The sequence below is a fragment of the Perissodus microlepis genome, chromosome 18 (genome assembly GCF_051167445.1).
Source record: "Perissodus microlepis isolate ML-2025 ecotype Zambia chromosome 18, ASM5116744v1, whole genome shotgun sequence".
Taxonomy (NCBI): Eukaryota; Metazoa; Chordata; class Actinopteri; order Cichliformes; family Cichlidae; genus Perissodus; species Perissodus microlepis.
In genome coordinates this window covers 32,229,897-32,250,048 of record NC_140478.1, presented here as the reverse complement: position 1 = coordinate 32,250,048, position 20,152 = coordinate 32,229,897, and the positions used below count along the sequence as shown (strand labels likewise).

General features: G+C 45.0%; 2 protein-coding genes across 4 annotated transcripts; one reads left to right on the top strand and one right to left on the bottom strand.

Annotated features, from left to right (window-relative positions):
• On the top strand, positions 1 to 13,357 carry LOC146368608 (CYFIP-related Rac1 interactor B-like). The gene is made up of 11 exons (XM_084912285.1): positions 1 to 107; positions 6,927 to 7,000; positions 7,621 to 7,742; positions 9,103 to 9,208; positions 9,538 to 9,674; positions 9,770 to 9,847; positions 10,089 to 10,205; positions 10,732 to 10,811; positions 10,898 to 11,024; positions 11,204 to 11,274; positions 11,359 to 13,357. Exons 2-11 carry the CDS (start codon positions 6,928 to 6,930, stop codon positions 11,426 to 11,428), a joined length of 981 nt encoding a protein of 326 aa, XP_084768411.1. The 5' UTR covers positions 1 to 107; position 6,927; the 3' UTR covers positions 11,429 to 13,357.
• Positions 7,603 to 19,746, bottom strand: LOC146368607 (uncharacterized). 3 transcript variants are annotated; one of them, XR_014797572.1, is made up of 4 exons: positions 19,478 to 19,746; positions 18,185 to 18,478; positions 14,455 to 15,856; positions 7,603 to 7,703 (listed from the first exon to the last, which is right to left on the bottom strand). XR_014797572.1 is itself a non-coding variant. In XM_084912203.1 (3 exons), the coding sequence occupies exons 1-3, from the start codon at positions 19,602 to 19,604 to the stop codon at positions 14,553 to 14,555; spliced, it is 1,725 nt and encodes a 574-aa protein (XP_084768329.1). In that variant the 5' UTR covers positions 19,605 to 19,746; the 3' UTR covers positions 13,671 to 14,552. The 3 variants fall into 3 exon arrangements, 2 of the variants coding, with proteins under 2 accessions (XP_084768329.1, XP_084768330.1); XM_084912203.1 differs by lacking the exon at positions 7,603 to 7,703 and having other exon boundaries at positions 13,671 to 15,856; XM_084912204.1 differs by lacking the exon at positions 7,603 to 7,703 and having other exon boundaries at positions 13,671 to 15,827; positions 18,444 to 18,478.
• Between the last annotated feature and the right edge of the window lie 406 nt (positions 19,747 to 20,152).

Genomic DNA, 20,152 nt, shown 5'->3' with positions numbered 1-20,152 from the left:
AGCATGTAGAGGAGGCGGACCGCCGGGAGACACCTGGACCACCGCGGACACACCGGAGCCCGGACGCACGGCATCGATCCGCACCTATCGATCAGCTATCAGTGAAGGTGAGGAGGGCAGAGGGGGGCCATGTTGTGGGGAGAGGGAGGGTGGTGGTGGATTTGCAGGGAGGAGGGGGCGACCAGTGCTCTGGGTGGATCCTGGTCTCAGATCAGACATGTCAGGTCCTGCAATCCGCAGACTCCGAGAAAAACTCCGCAGGGTAAAAAGTTCCTCCTCCTGCAGCCGCAGCGCCTCTGCCCGCGGATCACGGCTCAAATCCGCCTCAGCACCAACCTGGAGCTTCGTGGCGCTCCGGGCGAAGCGTCGTGTGTGTGCCGCGGGGAACGAGCCGCTCGGTTACGCGTTTTTACGCAGACAGAGCCGGAGCCGCTGGCACGCGCTGCTTCCGGTCAGCCCGACTGTCGGGCGGCGCGAGGAGCTCTGTGATCAAAGTTTAACGCAGCAGACGAAGCTCCTGAAACGGGCTCACAGTTCTGAGACTCCCTGAAAGAGGAGCAGAGTCTCCGCTAAAAGTGCGGAGGAGAAAGGAGAAGCGCGCACTGATGAGTGAAACTGTCAGCATCATCATGGCCGACTCCGTGTTTACTGCACAGCAGCTCACTTTCAGCTGCACATCACTGTTTATGGATCCTGATGGACTCCAGTTAAACTCTTACTGTTTAAAGCTGTGTTTGAGCTTCATTTATCAAACACGGGCGTAAAACCTGACAATCATCAAACAGCAGACACGTTTAATCCACTGATCTTCACCAAAACACCAGCTGCAGATTATAAAACGATATAAACTCTCTTATCTGTGTAAAGTGTCCCAGCTGATGTGCTTTAACTTGTGTTCTCCTAAATTTACTAACCTGTTAGTTTAACTCGCTCCTCTAAAAGTGAGCTTAAGTCACTTTTTGAGGCAGTGAGTTTATTTTATTAGAAAATGTCCTGAAATAAAGTTTAATAAACTGCTTTAAACTTAAAATATACAAATGTTTGAGGTTTACTTGTATTCAGTGTTTGAGTTTCTTCATTAGCTGTAAAAACGAAAGTCATATTAACTCATACTGTATTAAGCAGATGTAACTTTCGACCCTTAAGTACTTAAGTAAATATAAGTAACTATGACTCAATGACGCTGACATTACTGATGGTTTAAGTAAAGCCAACTTTTCAGCGTTTGGTTTTAGGTGATGTGAAGTGCATTAGTTGATACCAGTTTCTAATATTTAGACATGATTTGTATGACTTGTCGTGCCTCTGCGGTCCAGTGGTTAACACCTTCACCTCACGGACTGATGTCCCGCTCGATCCTGGGAGGAGACACAAACTCAGCCTTTATTTAGTGTAAAGTGTTTAACTCAGAGCTCTTTAGCCGTTGTTCTCTACATTAAGTCGACGTAACTCACAGGTCGGCACATTTTATTTCAAAATGTGCCAAACTAAAGTAGTCTGAAGCCGAGCTCTTTTATTTTGGGATATCTTTTAACGTCACTTCAGTTCTGCACACTGTGAATAAACCAGCTGGTGTAACTCGGCTGCTTTAGGCTAACGGGTAAGATGATGTTTTCTGAGTCGTTTTAAATGAAGCCATCTTACAGTGAATGTTGGATCAAATCTCCAGCAGTGAGGAACATCTCACGCAGCAAACAGAAACAACTACATTTTTAACCAGAACAATCTGGTTTATGTGCACATCAGCAGAGTTTGGAGGAAGTTTGAGCTGTTTCACTTAAGTATAATTAGAATCACCACCAAGCAAAAATAAGTTTGTGCACAGCGACGCTGAACTTTGAGACCTCAGATGCGTTTTATTGCAAATGCTTTGACATTTGAGTCGTCGTCATTTCGCTCTCTTCTGCCTGAATATTTCTGCTCTCCTCTGTTTCATGTCAGCTGAGAGTCACCGACAGGTGATCACAGCTCGGTGTGGCTGCTGCACAGACTGATGGTGGCAGAGCTTCGTGCTGGCAAACAGTAACTGACAGATAAATGCAGGCAGTGATATACTCGAGTACATGTGAGGCTCCAGAAATGCTTTTTACTGTTCACTCGTTGTCTTTTGGCTGACAGTGGTGCTATCAGCACAGTGTAAATTAGTCTTGAAGCTTTCAGGAGAAAAACATTTTCTGCGAAGCACCGGCCAGTTTAACTCGTTGAATGTCAGGTTTCAAGGGTTTGATGCTTTTCTCTGATGGTAAATGTGTAAAATCTGTAAAAGAGTGTTTTTGGTACCTCAGGCCAAACCAGAGCCTCAGACTGTCCTCACATCAGCACAAACAGCCTCTGTGCCTCCATCCTTGTATAACTCCTCTAACATCCAGCAGTCTCGCTGTTTGTGGTTCACATCCACATGCTCTGAAAAGGTTTCTCTCAGAGTTTGAGCTTTTTTGGCCCCGTGTTAGTTTTATTCACCTGCTCCAAACAGACTTGGAGCTCAGGCCAAGGGCTTGAAAATGAAACCTGTGCAGGAGTACCAAAGTCTACATCAGGGTCAAGCTGCTAATTTTGTGAAGCGTGTCAGTTTGGAACGTCTTAATGTCAAGTTTTGTTTTCCGTTGACTGGTTCTTCTGTGCCACGTGCCGCAATTCCTCTAACGTCCACTGGAGGCTCCAGCAGTGAGACTCTCATGTTAAAACTTTTCCGCCTGATACCAAAACTTAGCTTCACCTCAGCTGACCCGAGTTCCTGAACTTCACCTCTGGACTGTGTTTGTGTTGTGGGAGGCTTTAGTGAGATTATCTGACCACTAATGTAACTGCAGTGAGGTTAATGCACTGAGAGAATACTAAGTCTGAGCTTCGGTGTTGCTGAGTGTAGGATCTTAATCAGATTTGATTGGATGCACTAATTAGCAACACTCAGAACGCCACCCTCCATCTTTTATATACAGTACTTGCAGTAGGCACACCCTGTCCAGCTTGTTTGGGCGGCGACTCGTCTGCGCTGGTGGTTGGTTGAAAGAAAGTGATGTTTCCCCCACATCACAGGCTCAGCTTCCTGCTCTCTCTGAGTCTGAAGTAAAGACCTGGCAGGGAAAATGAAGCGCACACTCATTTCTAACGAATCTGCTTCAAACTGTCGGGATGAACGGTTCCTCATAAAGAATTTTCTGCAAACCACATGTTCCTTAAAACAACATCACATTTCAGCGGGTTAGTTATTAATGGAGATTTGTTAACTTTAGCTCAGCTGCTTTAAACACCCACTTAGCTCCCAGCTGACCAAACACCGAACAGAAAACTCCGTTATTAGCACTTAAAAGAAGTAAAACAGGACCTCTGCCTGGTTTTTATATTCAACTTAATCACTGATACCCGCCGCAGATCATTCAGCATAAGAGGAACTTTAGTTTGACACGAAGCAGCTTCACACTCTGACATCTCATTTATTTCTGCACAGCACGACACATGATCGAGGATATCTTTACAGCTTGTGAATATTCTCAGATTAACAGAGCAGCAGACTCAGATTGAGGATAAATAAAGAAAAGACTTTTATAAATGTATCACGTGTATTATTCTGGTCCATCTGTCAGCAGATCAGTACATTTACCAGCTGGGACTCTGCAGAAAGACTTCAGTGAGAATGTGACGTTTAGCACATCAGGGTAGGTGAGGTTTTTCTCGTGTGTCGGCTGCTTTGTGCTCTGTCACACTTGTAGCTCAGGAGACGGCTTCAAAGGTGTTATAATAAGAGGTGATTGCAGAGAAAGTTTGCAAGAATGTGCTGAAATGAACTTGAACTTTGCACACAGGCAGGCTTTAAGTGACTGAAGCTGTGCCGTAGATAAAGAGGAAATCGCCAAGGATTAGAGGAGCAGTTCACATAAATGCTCAGTGTTTCATGTGAGCGCTGTGGAAACTTCCTCTGCAGCTAAATGTGAGCTTGGTGAAACATTAAGAGGTTTTCTGTCGTCGTCAGAAGAAGACGAACTCAGAATAGATGTTTTGGTTTGGTTATCTGTTATCGGTGCAGCTTGGACTTCTTATTTTCACCAAGTGTCTTTCTTACCTGACCCGAGCTGCTCGGTCTGCGTTACTTCCTCTGTTTTTAAATTTAGGCCAAACTTTCAGAGACTTCATCACTTCCTCTTTTGACTGTTTTCAACAAGCAGGCGCTGCTTCCAGTTCAGCTTGCAGCCCGCAAACGCAACGCAAGCAAACGTTTTCTTTCAGTTTGAATTGGTTTGCAGCTGAAACTTAAAGTCTGACAGAAAGCTTCAGTTTCCTCTGCAGCAGATTTCACACAAACGCACCGTTTCTCCAATAGAACCCACTCTGTGTCACTCACTGTCTGTTTGTTGTGTTTCCTCTGAGGTAAAATTTAGGTTCCACTTCCACCTAATGGAGACATGCACTCACCAGACACTTTATTAGGAACAGCAGTGAAATAATGCAGCAGCTCTGCAGATACTCAAACTAAAAACTACAGCAGCCAGTGAGGCTGTCGCTCCTGGACAAGAACATCAGATGTCATTCATCTGAACAGAGAACCAAAACCTGCAGCTTGTTTCACATGTGGTGTGACATCAGCAGCAGTAAATCTGAATGCTCAGCATGAATGCTGCCTGTCAGCTGGGCCTGTCAGACATGTGAGACGATTAAAAACACTGAAATTACAGAAAATATGTCCCAGAGTCTCTGACTGATGTATAGTGAACAAACAAACTGACGTCCTTCTTTTTAAACAGCAGCAGTGGAGTAAAAACTGATTTCACTCCACGTTAGCTTGTGTCTCAGTGAGAGACTGTAAATAAAAGATGGATGTGGCCGGCGTTACACACTGTTGGTTGGAGTTCACATTTTGAAGCCTTAGCGGTGATATTTTGTCTGCTGCTGTGGTTTTAATGAAGCCCCGAGTATCCATATTTGGACGAGAGGGTCAAGCTAAGGTGAACTAGCTTGGTTAGCAGGCTGCATCCATAGACTGCACGTGTGCATCGCACAGATACCTGCTGATTACTGTTAATGTCATGGACTCTGAAATCAGTCAATCACAGTGGGCATGGGCATCTTTTATATACAGTTTATGGCTGACCTTGTGTCTCTTTAAGTAATCCAGACTGACTCCGTGATGTTGAGGTCTTTATCCTGTTTTCCTTCTCTCACCCCAACCAATCACAGCAGATGGCCCCGCCCCTCCCTGAGCCTGGTTCTGCCGGAGGTTTCTTCCTGTTAAAAGGGAGTTTTTCCTTCCCACTGTCACCAAAGTGCTTGCTCATAGGGGGTCATATGATTGTTGGGTTTTTCTCTGTAGTTATTATTATAGGGTCTAGCTTACAGTATAAAGCTCCTTGATGCGACTGTTGTTGTGATTTGGCGCTGTATAAATAAAACTGAATTGAACTGAGGTCGGGCCATGTGTTCTTCTTCTTCTGGATAAAGATCGTTGTTCCGGACTCAGACTTCAGTCCTGGTGGACTCAAACATCCAGAGTGATCTTTTCCTGAATGTTTGCATCGATGCTAATCTTCATAGCTGCTCCTTTTAGCACAGACCTGTTAGCATCCACCAGGTTTAGGTTTATGGCTACGTTCACATTCACCCCTCCATACTACCAAGTGGGAATCTGACATCAGAGGCCAAAGTGTCTGTTTGACTCTTCATCTGAAGAATAACCAGCTCTATTTTCTTGGTTTAGGGTTAGCATGTGGCTAAAATTCTAGCTAACCCCAACCTGAAGTGTTTCACCAGTGACCTGGTGAACGTGAAGAGGTTTAATTGCATTTCTTTATTTAACCGTCTTTTTGTTCGGCCATGTTTTCCTCTGTGACTCGTCTCTGACTGCTGAACATCAGTGTTTAATGTGTGAGGCTGAATTTTCACTGTGAAATCAGTGTTTTCACCTCTGTTACAGTGAGTGTGCGCACAGTGAGTGGTTTCGATTGTGCAAACACATCGTGTCTTTATTCTGACCATGAAACGCGCGTATCCTGTTCTGTCTTCTTATTTAGTGCTGCATGTAAAGGCTGCGGCTATAGCAGCATCCAGCTGATATCTCTGATAACAGGTGAAGATGCACCCACTGCTCTCTGTCGGTGTTTCTTCCAAGCAATTAAACGTCTCACTACATCTAAGAGACGTGAAGAAATCCTGATCTCATACTGTTAAATCTGTGCTCACATTCTGTGTTTGGTGTTGATCTGGTGACTCAGGCAGCTCTGATCCATTTAAAGGGTCAGTTCTCAGACGGCGGGAGGATTTCTGTTTATGTTTCCAGGTAAAGGCGCTGAACAGTGCTTAAGTTTTCTACTTACCCCATACTGGAGGTTTCATAAGCTCTGACAGATATTGTGGAACACCCCATAAATTACAAAACTGTGAAATAAAGCCAAGCTGGTAGGGACATGCTGCACCAGAACTCCAGCAGTTTCATAATGGAAGCTCTGATTCATCCCAGATTGGGTGTGACAGAGTTCGGAGGGCTTCTCTCCGAGTCTGAGAGACAGAACGTGAAACTCTCGACGCACTGAGGAAACGCAGGCCTGCAAACACAGAAAAACCACAGGTGGAAATGTGAAATATGAACCAATATCCTGGCTTGGATCAGGTATCGTCAGTGTTTCACGTTAAAGGGTGTAGGACTCTTAAACTTCCTTTTGAAGCACAGCATCCAGTAGCTTTGACCTCTTCTTCTTCCTTTGCCACCAAATGGAAAATGAAGCTAAAGATCTTACCAGCATGTTACAGACTGGCTTTATGTGAGCTGTGTGCTGGTTTGAAAAGAATCTCAGTGATGCATCGATACCTGTGTCGTTGTGTTTGAATACTTCAGTGTGTCGGTTTAAATGCTTCATCATGCACGGCTGCATCTCTGTGAATCACACGTGTGCAGCTCCAAATCTGTTCACTGACCATCGCTGTGATTGTTTTTACAGCATGGGGAACCTGATCAAGGTATTAACCAGAGACATCGACAACAACGGTGGAAACTTCTTCCTGGACTTTGAGAGTGAGACACACACACACACACACACACACACACACACACACACACACACAGACCTGTGTTCACGTCAAGCTGTTCAGATCTTTTCTTTAAGCTCACCTTTCACTTAGTAAACAGTAAATACAGAAAGTCTTTGTCAACATGAAGCTTTCGAGTTTCTTTATGTCACCGGGTGGGTGGGTGGGTGTGGGGGGGCTTCAGTGAAAGGATTCAGACTGTGTAGAAAAGCTCAGTGATTTGTGTGACTGTGTTTCAGAATCAAAGCTCGTTGTTACTGATGCAGCGTTTCACTGCCCCGTCTGGGTTTGTGGTCACCAACATTAACAACGTGCTGCTTTTTGTTTTCAGGCCAAAGTTCAACAAAAATGTTCCTATTAAATATTTTTACACATAAAAAATCTTATTAACGAGTTCTTTACCTGCTCAGCAGGTTAGGGTTGGGTTAGTGAACAGGTTAAATACGACTTGGTGTGTTGCTACGGCGATGCCTGTTCTAGAAGCAGGAAACGAATAAACGCCACAGTCTGACGCACATGTGCAGATCTGTGACGTCAGGAAACATTCAAATAAAAACAAACTCCACCTGAGACAGTTCGACCTTTGACCCTCATCTTGTGTTTCAGACGCTCAGCCCTCACAGTCGGAGACGGACGTGTGGGAGAAGGTGAACCAGGTACTGACGGAGGCTCAGGTCATCCTGGAGGACCTGCAGTCGTACAAAGGGGCAGGAGAGGAGATACGACAGGTGAGACTGAGCACACAGACGAAGACATGCGTGTGTGCGGGCCATTATGATTACAGCGCCGTGCGTGAGAGTGATGTCACAGGAAACGGCGTCAGTGTTCTTCCTGTTATCGTGCAGGAAAAAAGATTTGATCAGGTGAAAGAGCGAGAGCTCAGAGCACAAAGGCATCAAAACGTCTTTTTAGATTTGGTGTGATTTCCACTTCCTGTGGATATCGCAGTGATCTCACATGCATCCAAAATAATCTGCGTGCAGATTCCATGAAGTGTTTACGACTTCGCCGCCGGCCTGTACGGGTCGCTCTTCGAGCGCTCCGGTTCCTCACGCCACCGTGGACACGCCAGCTTTTTGTTTCTCGTCACCGAAGCTTCAACAGAGGAGGAAAAACAAACTCGGGCTGCAGTCTGGGTTTGAGATTTTTATCAGATCCAGTCTTCCATGAAAAAAGTTCCAAAATAAAAGTTGCTGACGTCGGGACGTAAACGCACCGTCTGCTGGAGCTCTTTGTTTAACTTTCCAGCAGGAAAAAGATCGTGAACAGTCTTAGTTTGGTATTTTCATCCTTAATAGTTGACTGTTTACAGGATGGATGCAGTGACGAGTCACAGAAGTCGATAAATGCAGATCTGTGTAAAGATGTTTCAGTGTGAGAAGCTCGAGGATCAATAAAAGCAAACTTTGATGATGGCAGACGCAGATCTGCCCGAGAATCTGTGATATTTGAAATATGAGAATACAAGTTATAAATATGATCATTATGAGGAAGATGAGGTCTCTACTCTGAGTTCTACTTTCCTCTGATAAAGCAGATCGATCTGTACAGGTCACGTGATGAAAGCGACCACAAACATCAACGTAATTCGATCCAATTCAAGAAAAAGTCATAAACAAAGCAATGAGAAGACGCCGCTTCAGGAGGTTCAGTTTTTATTGTTTACGTCTTTGTAAAACCGTCTGTAGTATGAGAGTGAAAGTTTAAAAAGTAAAAGGAATGAAAACCACACAAAGGAAGCAGCGGAGTAATTTCAGGTAATGATTTAGAAAAATGTTTCTGCGTTCATGAGCCAGACTCTGCTGTCAGTGATCCGAGAGAAAACGGGAACAAATGTTTCAGTGCGAGCGCGTTTTTCACTCGCTGAGCCGTAAATGTAAACGCCGTCAGCAGGAAGTGGCGAGAGCCGTCCACAAGAGGGCGATCAGCTGAGCCGCTGTCACTGCAGCAAACAGCCGCTCCCTGTCAAACAGTGACACAGGAAGCAGCTGATTGGGTCACAGCCAACGTGAAAAAGCAGAGAAACGTGCAGGAGAGAACAATAACAACAGCGTGTGTGTGTGTGTGTGTGTGTGTGTGTGTGTGCAGGCGATCCAGAATCCCAGTGTGGAGGGCGTGCAGGAGAAGGCCTGGTCTGCTGTCGTTCCTCTGGTTATAAAGCTCAAAACCTTCTATGAGTTCTCCCAGAAGCTCGGTAAGAACCACAGACGGCTGCTTCAGCTTCAGCATGTTTAAATATTACAAACAAAACAAACATAAATAAATAACAATGTTCAAAAGGAGCAGGAAGAAGCATAACCTTCTTTAATAACCTTTTTCTGTTTGTGCTGCTCCTCTGTATGTATTTGGTTTCATAACCTCACACGCGCACGCACACACACACACACACGCACACGCACACACACACACAGACACACACACACACACAGAAACGTTTCAGGGATGTTAGCAGCTAACGTTCACACTGAGCTCAGGTTACTGTTCGGCCTGATCAAAGAGGTGCTTTCTACCGCGTCCCCACAGAGACCAGCCTGCAGTGTCTCCTGGACGTCCTCACCAGCTCCAGCTCCACTCCCACTCAGCACCTGGAGCAGAAGCAGGCTCTGGCCCGGCAGTTCGCCCACATCCTGCACTTCACGCTACGCTTCGACGAGCTCAAGGTCCGCTCCCCCTCCTCCTCCTCTGCTCTTCGTCTCTGTTATTCACTGCTCATCCTCCTCTTCATGTTCTTCATCTCCTTTTCTGATTGCTCCAGATGACCAACCCCGCCATCCAGAATGACTTCAGCTACTACCGTCGCACCATCAGCCGCATGCGAATCAACAACCTGTCTGTAAGCAAACAGCTCAAAAATGCATCTGAAAATCTAAAATATGTCACAATGATCGAAAGAGAATAAAAAACCACATAAATGCTGTAAAATGATGGCCTGTATATAAAAGATGGCTGCAGCCCAGGCTGTAAATGTCTCAGAGAACAGAAGCTTCACCTCACAGGGCTCTGCAAACTTACAAATCTCCCTTCTACATTGATTTAAATTCACTTTATGAACTTACAAACTGCCACTTTTTCAGTCTGAAGCAGGCAGTGAAGTCAACAACGAGCTGGCCAATCGGATGTCTCTGTTTTACGCCAGCGCCACGCCGATGCTGAAGACGCTAAGCGACGCCACGTCGAAGTTTGTCTCAGATGTAAGTTCCTGCACACTTTCACTTCTGATTCAGGGTTTCTATGTCTTCACTGCTGGAGGTTTTTTTACATCCTTCAGTACCGCCCTGAAATGTTACCTGAGGGAACTTCTCTTTACTTCCTGTCTGAGTCTCCTGTTCCTGGATGCTCACATTACACATGATCTCAGTCTCTAATAATGAGGTCTGTGTACGAGCTGCAATCCCTGTGAGCACGCAAACTGCTCCCAACACAGTTCATCTGCATGATGTCATATGGTGAGAGTGCATACTGAGGCCTCCACCCACCTACAACAGTTCAAACAGCCGGCCAATCAGGTGAAAGCTGGCTTAAAGGCTGAGGAGCTAAAACAGAAGAATAAAGCTGCAGAGGCTCAGTATGAGATTCAGTCTGTGTACTTCAGGACTTTTTTATTTACAGTTTTTTTTTATGCTGTTTTTTATTTTTATAACCCACCAGCAGAGGGCAGCCTCGGCACCGACTGTGAAAACACAGTTTGATAAACTGATTCTGATTTTTGTCGCTCAGCATCCAGAGGTGCCGATCGAAAACACGACAGACTGCCTGAGCACGATGGCCAGCGTGTGTAAAGTGATGCTGGACACACCGTAAGTCCTGACGTGTCCTTGAACACACCACGATCATCGTTTCTCTGTCATGAAGCAGATTCATGACTGTGTGTGTTTGTGCGCAGGGAGTATCGCAGTCGTTTTGCGAGTGAGGAGACAGTGTTATTCTGCCTCCGCGTGATGGTCGGCGTCATCATCCTGTACGACCACGTTCACCCAGCTGGAGCCTTCGTTAAGACCTCCAATATAGATGTAAGTTAGCACACATAACTTTTTAAAAATTTTACAAATAACCCTGCACACTTCTGTAACGATCTCCTCACAGTTTAAGAAAATCACCCCTGTTGTCGTTTCCCACGAATCTGCTGAGCATGAAACCTCAGCCTGTGTCTGCAGGGATCAATCAACTTTTGGTTTTTGGTGCTTTTCAGATGAAAGGGTGCATCCGAGTGCTGAAGGAGCAGCCGCCCAGCAGCGTGGAGGGTTTGCTGAACGCTCTCAGGTGTGTACTCGCCGCACAAACACATCAAAACTAGCAGCACAGCCAAACAGGCTTTAAACGAGCTCCACCCTTTCACCCCTGCAGGTACACGACCAAACATCTGAACGATGAGACTACCTCCAAGCAGATCAAAAACATGCTGCAGCAAAATTAACCCGACATGAAACTGGAAGGCTGCAGGGAGGTCACAGTGTTTGGTCCGAATTTCAAAAGAACTACTGAACAAACCTTTATCTAATATTTCTGTGATTATTGTTTTAAACTGTCATTTTGGAAAAAAAAAAGCTGTTTTTGTTGTTAAGAAATTTTTTTAAAAAAGGGAAAAAAGGACATAAACCAAGAACAATTGGTTAAATATGAACTCGAGTCGCATTCACGTCATGTGTGGTTTGCAGGCCACCTGGTGGGCATTAGCAGTAGTACAGCTGACTTAATGTCATAAATCTCTTTTGCTGGTTATTGCAAATTTACAGAAAGTCACACATGCAGAAAACATATCGGCGCCCTCTGGTGGAGGCGTTTGTTCCAGCCTAAAAGCATCCTGATGATGATGTCGCATCCACACCTCTGTCATTAGCAAAGTTTACAAAGAAGCTAGGAAAGTAAGAAAAGCCAGTGAACAGAGTGTCACTCTGGCCTTTTAGACTTCACGTTGTAAATGCAGGAAACAGAAGTAAACAGGAAAGTTCACCAGTGGCGATGATGATGATGATGATGATGGACAGCCATGTGGGTAAAATTTCAGACGCATGGAAAACCTGGAGGTCTGCCTGCAGCTGATTGGGTCTCATTAAACAGAAACAATCAAAAGTGAGGTCGCAGCAGTTTGATGTCAGAGGGCTTAAAAAAGTCAACCACACGACTAAAATCTCCAAACCTGCGGAGCGAGCAGCCGGTCATCTGTAACGCTCAGTGACGTGAATGCGGCTCGGTCGGCCTTCAAAGCAGCACAGATCAGTCAGCGTCCATCTGTTTAAGTGTTTTGGTGGTTCAATCACCACTTTGGCCAAAAATAAACTTTTCCATCACAATTTTTTTTAAGAACCCAAGACAGCTTTTATCTGATCGAACTCCTCGACAGCCGTGGTTCTGTGGTTCTGTGGTTATTTTGAGGATCTATTTTCTCCACCAGTCCTCTCACAGCAGCGGAACAAGATCCAAACATTATGGAAACCATCTGAAACACGACATCACTGCCAGTCAGCTGTAGTCGAACTCCTGGAGAGGCAGATTTTATTGTCCTCTTCTGAGGATGTTTTTCCCCCTCACATTCATAAAATGAGCATTAGTATGTTTTTAGGGTCTTGAACCGCTGCTGTTGTTGTTTCCAAAATCTTTATCAAACAAAACCAACAGGCAGGAAAACCAACCCGTCACCACGGCCGTGTGTGGAGTCCTGCTCTGCAGAACTCACACTTTTATTTTTTTAACTTTAATGAAATGTAGTTTGTTGTCTGCAGCGAGGTGAGGTCAGCGGTGCAAAACGTCACAGCCAAAACTGATTTAGCCATCTCAAACATTACAGAAGAGTTTCATCGAGCTGAGCTGAGATGTTTCAGCCTGATGGTAAATCTGAGGCCTTTTCAGTGTTCTCGTTTTCTTCTTTTATGACTGTGCTGAGTTGTTCTAATTATTTGATGGTACGTTGAAGTTTCTTTGGTGGAAAAGCTTTAATTCCTCATTTCGTCCCCTGGTTTAACCAAACACACCGTTTCAAATAGTTCTCTGTGGTTTCATGTATGTTCTTTACACTCAGCTCAATTTATCTTTCATTTGTTAAGCTTAGACTGAAACATTGTTGAGGTTTGAAATCCTCTAACACAGAAGAGTTTAACTGTCGGGGGGAGGGGAGGGGCTGAGAGCGGGTATCAGCCAACCAAAGAACCACTGTGATGATGATGAGGAGGAGGATGAGGTACGAGGGAAACCGAGGAGGACTTTACTTTGGGCCGGCTGACTGGAAACTTTGAGCTTCTTGTTTTGCTTTGTATGTTAGCGCTGCCGTTTCAGGGACTGTATGGCATTAAGTGTTTGAAATGATGTCTGTGTTGGCAAAATAAACTTTTTACATTTTTAAGAATGACACGTCTGTCTCTCACGTCATCATCAAGTCCTGAGTGGGAGCGTCCACACAGCAGTTAACTAATCAAAGGTTTCAGCGTCACTCATCGGACCACAGGGGGGCGCACTAAGCAGCAGGTTTGACCTTTGTTCACTGGATGACGACGTCCTTCTAAAGTCGGGACCAATTGGTCGGGACAGCCTCCAGCTGTAAACCAATGAAAAGTCAAACCTGCTCCTGATTAAAAGTTTTTTTTCCTCAAACACAACTCGTTAATTTTGCTCCATCAGAGGTGGAGGGAGGAGAATGCTGTAACTATAGCAACAAAAATTACTTCACTTGCACCAAACAGTTTAATAGCTTAATAAAATGTTTAAAGTGTATATTTGAATTAAACATTCAGACATTTACTCCTCGCAGCTAAAGTCATGCACTGATTTCAAACACTGAAACAAATCTCGTATAAAAACCTTCATATTTTAAACATTCCCAGGAAACATGAAGACGTTCTGCATGAATGCCACGGCTTCTAAGCGCTGAGCGTTCACTGCAGGCCGCACGCTGTGGTGAGATCTAATAAACTTATAAAGCATATTGATGACATGGAGCAGAGCTGCAGGAAGCACCAAGGAATAAAGGCAACCACAGGAGAAGTTCTGGGAAAGAAGAGTGAAGATTAGTGAGCGGCAGCGGTGTCACGTCAGCAGCAGGTGGGCTGTTTGCTCCGAGCGAGCTGATGGACGGAGACAGGAGCTGAAATGTGTCTCTGTGGAGAAACTGCAGGTGTGGTATCACATACAGATACAGAGCTGCAGGCTTGCACCACAGGTGTCTCTAAGTAATGCAGCAATGACGTAAAGTGCGACTTTCTTCAGGGACTTTTAAATAAGCGAGGACGTGTAGACAGCATACTGGATTTTTGGAGTAACGACCCCAACAATGTTAAAGGTGGACCTGCCAGGTGGGAGGAGCCAAGAACATGCAGGTGACGGAGACTGAAATGTGGTGACTCCTAACAGGCAAAGCTACAGTACACAGCAAAATAACCTTAACAGTGGAATAAACACAGGTAACAGAATAACAGAGGCTCACAGCAGCGGGGTAAATAACAGCCTTACTGTGGGATATCTCACACACGCCTGCTGTACAGTTTCCGATGCTCTCTGTGTGACGGCGAGCTCACACATCACAAACGGATGTTTAAATCCAAAGACGTTTATCGGGCCTGGTCTGCCGGGTAATTCTCCCCCACAGGTGCTTCCGGACTTTGTTTCCGACCTCTGTGAGTCCTTGTGTGAATTTTCAGCTTGGATGGGTCTTTAAATCGTTTCTCACAGGTGCTGCAGGAGTAAGGCTTCTCACCTGTGTGTGTCCGCATGTGATACAGCAAATGGATGTTCTGGATGAAACCTTTTCCACAGGTGTTACAGATGTACGGCTTCTCGCCCGTGTGGATCATCACGTGCTTCTTCAGCGCCGTCAGTTCGGTAAACCTTTTCCCGCAGGTGTTGCAGACGTACGGCCTCTCACCTGTGTGGGTTCTTATGTGGACCATCAGGCCTTTCCTAGAGCTGAGACTTTTCCCACAGGTTTGGCAGGAATAAAGTTTCTCCCCTGTGTGGACGGTCATGTGGTTTTTCAGCGCCGATAAGTCTGTGAATCTTTTCCCACAGGTGTTGCAAAGGCACGGCTTCTCACCTGTGTGAGTTCTCATGTGGACGTTCAGGTTACTCGGCTGACTGAAGGTTTTCTCGCACAGTTTGCAGGAATACGGCCTCTCGCCCGCGTGGGTGTTCGTGTGGACTTTGAGGTTGAAGCTACTGTTGAAATGCTTCCCGCACGCCTCGCAGGAGTACGGCTTCTCACCTGTGTGGATTCTCATGTGGACCAACAAACTGTAGCTGCAGGTGAAATGTTTCCCGCAGGTTTCGCAGGAGTACGGCTTCTCGCCGGTGTGCGTTCTCATGTGGACGGTCAGATTGCTGCTTTGGCTGAACCCTTTCCCACACGTTGTGCAGGAGTACGGCCTCTCGCCCGTGTGGATCCTGTGATGTCGCTCCATCTGCGACTTGTGTTTGAAAACCTTTCCGCAGAAAGCGCATTTTACCGGCTTTTTACCTGCAACAGTGTTGCAGTTATCCACATCACTGCCACTGTGACCTCTGTTTCTGAACTGTTTCTTCCCTCTTAGCTTGATACTCTTTCCTGACTCAACATTCCCGCTCCCTTCCCGATCTCGGCTCTCAGTTTCTTGAGAGCTGTGAGAGAGGAGCTGCTCACTGATTGGTTCTGATTCACTGTGGTCACTTTCACCGTAAGTAAGAGTCACCATAAAGGTATCCGTCTCCTCCTTCAGTCCCAGCTGCTCTCCCTCCTGACTGCTGCACAGTTCCTCCTGCTCCTCTTTAATCTGTGGAGGTTCTGGTTCCTCCTGGTCCACACTGGAGCTCCTCTCCTGGTCACAGAGCTGCTGCTCAGGGAGAACCTCCTCCTCTTTACAGACGTGCTGCTGTGGGACGTCTGGAGGGACACAGAAAGGTTTGTAGTGTGATTACAGGAAAAGTAAAAACATTCTAGAATCTAATTTTGATTAGAGATGAAATGTCAGATTATTTGGATGCACGTGAGAAACAGCTGCTGAAGGCTGACAGAGTCCTTCAGCTCAGGGTGAGGAGAGCCCTTTTGTACATGGAGTAGTTTAGGTTTTTTTTCCAGGTATTAATAAAAATATTTTGTTTTGCCCTAATTTGACCTCCTTGAATCATTTTTCCAGAATTTCATTCTTCCTTGCAACTTCCTGAGGAGTTTTGTAACATCATAAAAACATTTATCTGTTCATAAACGTTAAAATCAGAGATGCGCTAACTTGAGCCAGCTGTGACATCACAGTGAGACGCTGGCTTCAGCTGTCTGCTGATGCACGTACTGATAAACTGGACACCTCACTGTACAGAGACCCAAACATTAGGCTAAAAACATAGAACGTGTGTTTCCATCACCGACTTATTTATTTTTAATGTGAAAGTGTTTCCTGTTATTTACAGTCTGGTTAGTTTGTCCTGTCTCAGCTCCTCACACTGAGGTCTGTTATTAGAACAGGCCGACGCAGCTTTGCCTGCACCACATCATTAAATAATATCGGTACAGGTTTTGATGTGATAACTGTCACCATATCAGTGACACAGACATATCAGCCTGTATTTACATTCCCTGTCTTCCCTTCCCAACATCGGCCACAAGCGCAGACATGTCGCAGAGAGCAGCAACAAACGGCTCCACCGAGCGTCGCTGGAGCGTTCGCTCGACCCAACATCTGCTTAGAAAATCAGTTTCAGTTTGATTGTGTGACAACAGTGAAGCTCTGTAGAGTTGCAAAGGTTAAGGTACTTTAGTTACTGTGAAACTGAAGCTTTATGCACTTATTTTATACTTTTACTTAAATATTTCCATTGAAAACAACCTCTGCTGATATTGTGCTGCATCACTGCAGATAAAGCTGTGTCACCATTATTACACTATAATGATGCTGCTGGCACTTTGTGACAGTTGATTCCTGCTTTGACTCAGATCATCAGTAAGAGAAGGATAGAAATAAATTTTCTATGTTGTCATAAAATCATCATCACACATGTTTTTCACTGTCGTGATAGAATCTGTTGTTTATGAGGCAGAAGAAGCATCACACAGTAACGCGGCTGTCAGAGCCAAAGGGACCAAACCACAAACTGATAACATCAGATCCCCGTCAGCAGGCAGACTTTCACAGTAAAATGTTCATTTGTGGAGAAATAAGTGAAGCAGCTTTCAGGATGTGGAGCTGTGATGTGTGCTAAAGTCAGATTACTCTGCAAATGCACGTAAATCAAAATCAAATCAAAAGGAAATTGTTAAAGTAAAAATATTATATTTAAACTTTTAATTTTTTCTGAATAAAGTTTTCTAGAGATTTGAAACAAGACTTTTTTGATTGACTAAGCAAAATTGATATTGGGTTTAAAAAAGCTAAAATCTTGTCCACTCTCTGCTTGTAGCCGTGTGTCGTATATGTGCTAGGAGGGTCTACTCTAAGGCTACGTTCACACTGCAGGTGAAAGCGCATCAAATCCGACTTTTCTGACCCTGTGCGACCCATATCTGATCACGCTTTGACAGTGTGAACGGCACAAATCCAGTATTTTCAAATCCGATCTGGGTCACTTTCGTATGTGGAACTGAAGCCGAGACATATCTGATGTTTTAGAAAGCGACTGCTGTTTGAACGGTCATGTCGCATTAAATCAGTCTTTTACGTCACTGACACAAGACAGACGCCGATTATCAGCGCCGGAGAAGACATCGTGAACGCTTCCTGGACATCCAGTGAAACTGTTGGGAAGACAACGTTGGAGAAACGTGAACATTTTATTTGTACTGTATAATCTGCAGATTGTGACAGAAATCTGCAGCTATCCTTTGAAGCACCGCTCCTCTAAAACAGCAATAAGGATCATTATTAGGCCAAATGTAAATAACACAATAACTTTATAACTTAAAGCAAAATTGGGAAACGTAATATTAAGGGCCATCAGTCAAACAATACTGTTTGCTCTGGGTCTAAACAGAGCGCGTTGTGTGTGACGTCTTCTTTTGCGCACGCGGCCGCTTTGAGCGTTCACACTAGAGCGCGTTTGCTGTCACATTTTATTTGTAGTGTGAATGAGCAGACAAAAAAATCGGATTTGACTAAAAAATCAGAATTGAGCATTAAGACCTGCAGTGTGGACGTAGCCTTAGTTTGTACTCCTCACCCTGTGCTCCTACACACGTAAGACACACTCGCTTCATTAGGACCACCTCAGCTTCACACACCTATTCTGTGTAACTTGATTTCAGGTTTCCAGATGACATCCAACGGTCTGCACTGATGACTGATGTCTCCCTCACACTGCATGGTATTTTTTTCCAAAACCAGTGTGAAGGTATCCGTCTCCTCCTCCAATCCCAGCTGCTCTCCCTCCTGACTGCTGCACAGTTCCTCCTGTTCCTCTTTAATCTGTGGAGGTTCTGGTTCCTCCTGGTCCACACTGGAGCTCCTCTTCTGGTCACAGAGCTGCTGCTCAGGGAGAACCTCCTCCTCCTTACAGACATGCTGCTGTGGGACGTCTGGAGGCACAACAATATTTAATAAATTAATCTAAAATAATTATAAAAGCAATTTCTTATTTTAGGTACTAACACTTCGAATAAACGATGGAAAATGTCTTTGTTGTAGAAGGCAATGAGTAACAGTAATAACTGGAAAAAAATACGACAAAGCTAAATGTCTCAAAATTAGACAAAAGAACAGAGTTCAGTTACACAGAAAAAACAAATAAGAAAAATAAAATAGAGCAGGTCTCGATTGAGAAAATGCTGTGGCTCCCTGACCAGGAGAGGGCGCTGCACGCCGAGAGCCGCGACCTGAGCGACGTGGCTTCACACTTGGCTGTGAACCACACCAGTGTGAGCGGAACATGTTTGTGTGGACAAAGGGCCTGACAGTGGGTGGAAAAACAAAACAAAACCAGATTTTCCAGTAATTATTTTCAGTGTCCAAACTTCGTATCAAACTTTTTTAAGGCAGAGAGATGGTTGAGCAGAAACTGTTCTAAACATGTGATGACCTCAGCTGCAACGAGCCAGAACTGAAGCCTTTAAATGGTAAAGGTTTACTGCTTTCTCTGCAAGCTGCTTTGTAACCCGCCTCCTCCTTCCAATAACATTTTCATGCTGTATAAAAACATCACGTGTTCCTGTTCCGCTCCATCGACCTCTGACTGCGCATGTTTACGTGGACAGTCGTGGACAATAATAAACTAATAAAGCCGCAGAGCTGAAATTTAAGTTCCAGCTCACAGGAACTCAAATGTTTCTCTCACTGAACAGATCCTGACTGAAGCAAACAAACACGCGTCATACAGACAAACTCAACAATGAATGACATCAGACAGACTGTTAAAAACATTAATCCTGTCACGGCTGTCTTTGTCCAGCTGACATCACTTTCCCCTGAAAGTGTCTTCACCTCTGTGAGATGAGCTCATGGCATTTGTATCTGTTTTCCTGGACTTTAATCCAACGCAGAGCTGTGATGAGGATGACTCAGCTTCATGTGAGACTCACCTGTGCTGTGCGGCTTAATGTCGGGTTTCCAGGTGATGTCCAGCAGTCTGCGCTCATCCAGCTCTCCCTCTGCGGTTGCCGTTATCCTCTCCTTCTTAAACTCTGTCCCACACTCAGGAGAGGACATTTCTACTCCAACAGCTGAAATATTCCATCAGAGATACAAACACGGAAACATTTTCCTGTTTTTAGTTCTCAGGTCTTCGAGCTAACGCTAGATGCTAACGCTTTCATTGTTTACATCCGGCAGATGTCACACTCTGAGGTTCCGACGGTGATACTGTCGGACTTTGGTTCCGCCCTTTTCCCCACAGGGTGCAGAAGTCCCAACTGCTCGGTGTTAGAAATAAAATCCCAGCAGCAGCTTTACACTCCACACAGATGTTATATCTGTATGTATATATGTGTTCAAATATTAGGATTTCAAACCAAATATAAAAGCTCCGTTTATGGAACTGGTTTGGGATGTTGAGGAGGAGTTAGGAGGAGTTATACTGTGGACTGCCAGTTGGTGCTGTATAGTTATTATGTGACTTTGGTTTTTTAGAATTCTCAGGCTGGTTTCATAGATTAAAACTTCTCAGCTGGTTCCCCAGTCTCTGTGTCCTCCTCTGGTGTCTGTCCATCTGTTTGATAGCTGTTCTCCTGATGGAAAAGGAGCTCTCTTCCTTTCTT

Coding starts and splice junctions, on each gene's coding strand:
- LOC146368607 (XM_084912203.1), bottom strand. CDS start 19,604: ATGTCCTCTCCTGAGTGTGGGACAGAGTTTAAGAAGGAGAGGATAACG. Junction 18,479..19,477: donor CATTAAGCCGCACAGCACAG/GTGAGTCTCACA, acceptor TTGTGCCTCCAG/ACGTCCCACAGCAGCATGTC. Junction 15,857..18,184: donor AATCAAGTTACACAGAATAG/GTGTGTGAAGCT, acceptor GTGTCCCTCCAG/ACGTCCCACAGCAGCACGTC.
- LOC146368608 (XM_084912285.1), top strand. CDS start 6,928: ATGGGGAACCTGATCAAGGTATTAACCAGAGACATCGACAACAACGGT. Junction 9,209..9,537: donor TGAGTTCTCCCAGAAGCTCG/GTAAGAACCACA, acceptor GCGTCCCCACAG/AGACCAGCCTGCAGTGTCTC. Junction 9,675..9,769: donor TACGCTTCGACGAGCTCAAG/GTCCGCTCCCCC, acceptor TGATTGCTCCAG/ATGACCAACCCCGCCATCCA.